The sequence below is a fragment of the Rhagoletis zephyria genome, unplaced genomic scaffold, assembly GCF_001687245.7.
Source record: "Rhagoletis zephyria isolate East Lansing unplaced genomic scaffold, Rhagoletis_zephyria_1.1 Rzeph_scaffold_23989, whole genome shotgun sequence".
Lineage (NCBI taxonomy): Eukaryota > Metazoa > Arthropoda > Insecta > Diptera > Tephritidae > Rhagoletis > Rhagoletis zephyria.
In genome coordinates, this window is record NW_016181047.1 from 4,115 (window position 1) to 6,461 (window position 2,347).

Below are 2,347 nucleotides of genomic sequence, written 5' to 3' on the forward strand. Positions count from 1 at the left end.
GGATGATTTACTTGCGTAAACAAATCTAGTCAGCAAAAATTACCTCATCTTTACTATTTTTCCCACAACAGATCTCAAATGGGGAAAATCAACCCTAAGTTTCAATCCTCAACTTCAAGAGTCCACACGAAGAAGGAGGTGTTTCCAAATCCCAGTTCAAAAGGCCAGATGAACACCTACCGCATCACCGACCACCACTGTTTTCAGCTGAAGAACGACAGCTCCTGCGCCAATGAGGTGGACTGTCAGTGGTGCAAGCAGTGGTGCATCGCCGATGTGCCCGCCGCCAGAATGAGTAGGTGTCTTTTGAAAGGGGAAATATGATATGAGTCACTTATCAAGTTATCAAAAACTATATACTTTCATAGCCTGCTCCGAGATCTCCGACCAGCTGCCCGAGGTGACTTACGTCCAGCCGCGGACAATGCTGGCCGGCGTGCCCACGCTGGTGATCATCATCGGCCGGCACTTGAACACCGGCACGAACTCGCTGCTCAACGTCACCTTCCGGCTGGCCGGCGAGGAGGAGCCTCGCAACTGCACCATTGTCCACCCGCTGAAGGAGAAGGAGATTCGCTGCATCATCGAGGGTGTCGACGAGAAGGAGGGCACACTGCGTAAGCGAAAAAATCGAAATCGAATTCTTAAATCCTCTTAAAATCGCCTCATCTTCTTTAGTCTACCCCAAACTGCGGTACCGTCTCAACCTGCGGGGAAATGACGTCCCCGGCGACATTGACAGTGATGATCCGCTGAAGATCGTGCTCGAGGGCGACCAGCAGACGAAACCTGACGAGGAGNTACCCCAAACTGCGGTACCGTCTCAACCTGCGGGGAAATGACGTCCCCGGTGACATTGACAGTGATGATCCGCTGAAGATCGTGCTCGAGGGCGACCAGCAGACGAAGCCTGACGAAGAAGACATAGTTGATAATGGAGAGGGCAAGTCTGGTCCCTGGTGGGCGGAGATGCACCTCCTCCACTACGTTGCCGGCCTGCTGTTCATCGTCGGTCTGGTGGGAGGCGTCGCCAGTCTGCTCAACTTCCGGCGGCGGCAGATCGGGACGGCGTGGCAGCTGCTGGAGCGGCGGCTTCTGATGGGCAGCATGAGGAAGACGCTGGTAGAGAAGGGCTTGTACGCCGAGTACGCCAGTGTGACGCTGAAGATGAAGCTCGGAGATGGCAACTTTGGCGAGGTGTACCGCGCAGAGGTGGTCAGCGCTGATGGGAATGGGACAAAGATGGAGGTGGCGATTAAGAAGCTGAGAAAAGGTAAATAAAAGTCTTTTAACTCTAAAAATACTAACCTTTCTCTCCGTCAGGCTCCTCTCTGGCGCAGGTGAAGCAGTTCCTCACGGAGGGCATTCGCATGAGCGGCTTCGAGCACGAGCGCATCCTCCGTCCGGTGGCCATCACCCTCGACTCGGCCAGTCCCTGGATGCCCGCCATTGTCCTGCCCATCATGGCCAACGGCGATCTGTGTCGGTACTTGCGCAAAAGCAAGGTTTTTCCCATCGTCCGGCTGCTCACCTTTGCCGTGCAGATTGCTGAAGGTTAGTTTGATTGGTTGATTGATTCAAATTTTGAAAAAACATAATTTTCCTGTCTTTACTTTCCCCCCTCAGGAATGGAGTACCTTGCCTCGGCCAACTTCGTCCACGGCGACCTGGCCGCCCGGAACTGCCTGCTGGATGAGCACTACCAGCTGAAGATTGGCGACTTTGGCCTGTGTCGGCAGCTGCAGTACCGCTCCGACTACGTGACCATTAACGACATCTACAGGCCGGTACGGTGGATGGCCGTCGAGTGTCTGCTCACTGGGGGGAAGAGGAAAAGCTTAGAAACCCAACAGCGATCTCATCATTNCAGCTGCAGTACCGCTCCGACTACGTGACCATTAACGACATCTACAGGCCAGTACGGTGGATGGCCGTCGAGTGTCTGCTCACTGGTGGCGGGGGAAAGAGGAAAAGCTTGAAAACCCACCAGCGATCTCATCATCATCAGCAGCCCAAATTCAGCCTCGCCTCCGACGTCTGGTCCTTCGGCGTCCTCCTCTGGGAGATCTTCANATTGGCCAGCTCAGGCAGCAGCTGGCGGCGATGCTGGCCGAGGTGCTGGCGGAGATGAACGGCGGAAAGCCCTCCGAGTTGGCTCACTCCTCCTTTCGAAGCGGCGGCGAGTCCTCGGGGTACACCAGTCTGGCGGAACGGTTCGTGCAGAGTCGGCGAATCAGCGCTCAGAGCACCACTTCGACGAGGTCCACGCTGTCGATGGCCTCCTCGGTGACCACCACTAGCAGTCATCTGGCGTAGAAAGGACGGATGAAGGATCTTTTAAAACTTG

The 2,347-nt window shown here is 55.2% G+C and overlaps 1 protein-coding gene across 1 annotated transcript; it reads left to right on the forward strand.

Annotated features, from left to right (window-relative positions):
• Positions 1-1,107: 1,107 nt before the first annotated feature.
• LOC108381824 (hepatocyte growth factor receptor-like) lies at positions 1,108-1,787 on the forward strand (the record flags this gene model as incomplete). Its single annotated transcript, XM_017638222.1, has 3 exons — positions 1,108-1,273; positions 1,324-1,554; positions 1,627-1,787. Coding segments are annotated over exons 1-3 (558 nt in total), but the record flags the coding sequence as incomplete, so codon positions are not given.
• Between the last annotated feature and the right edge of the window lie 560 nt (positions 1,788-2,347).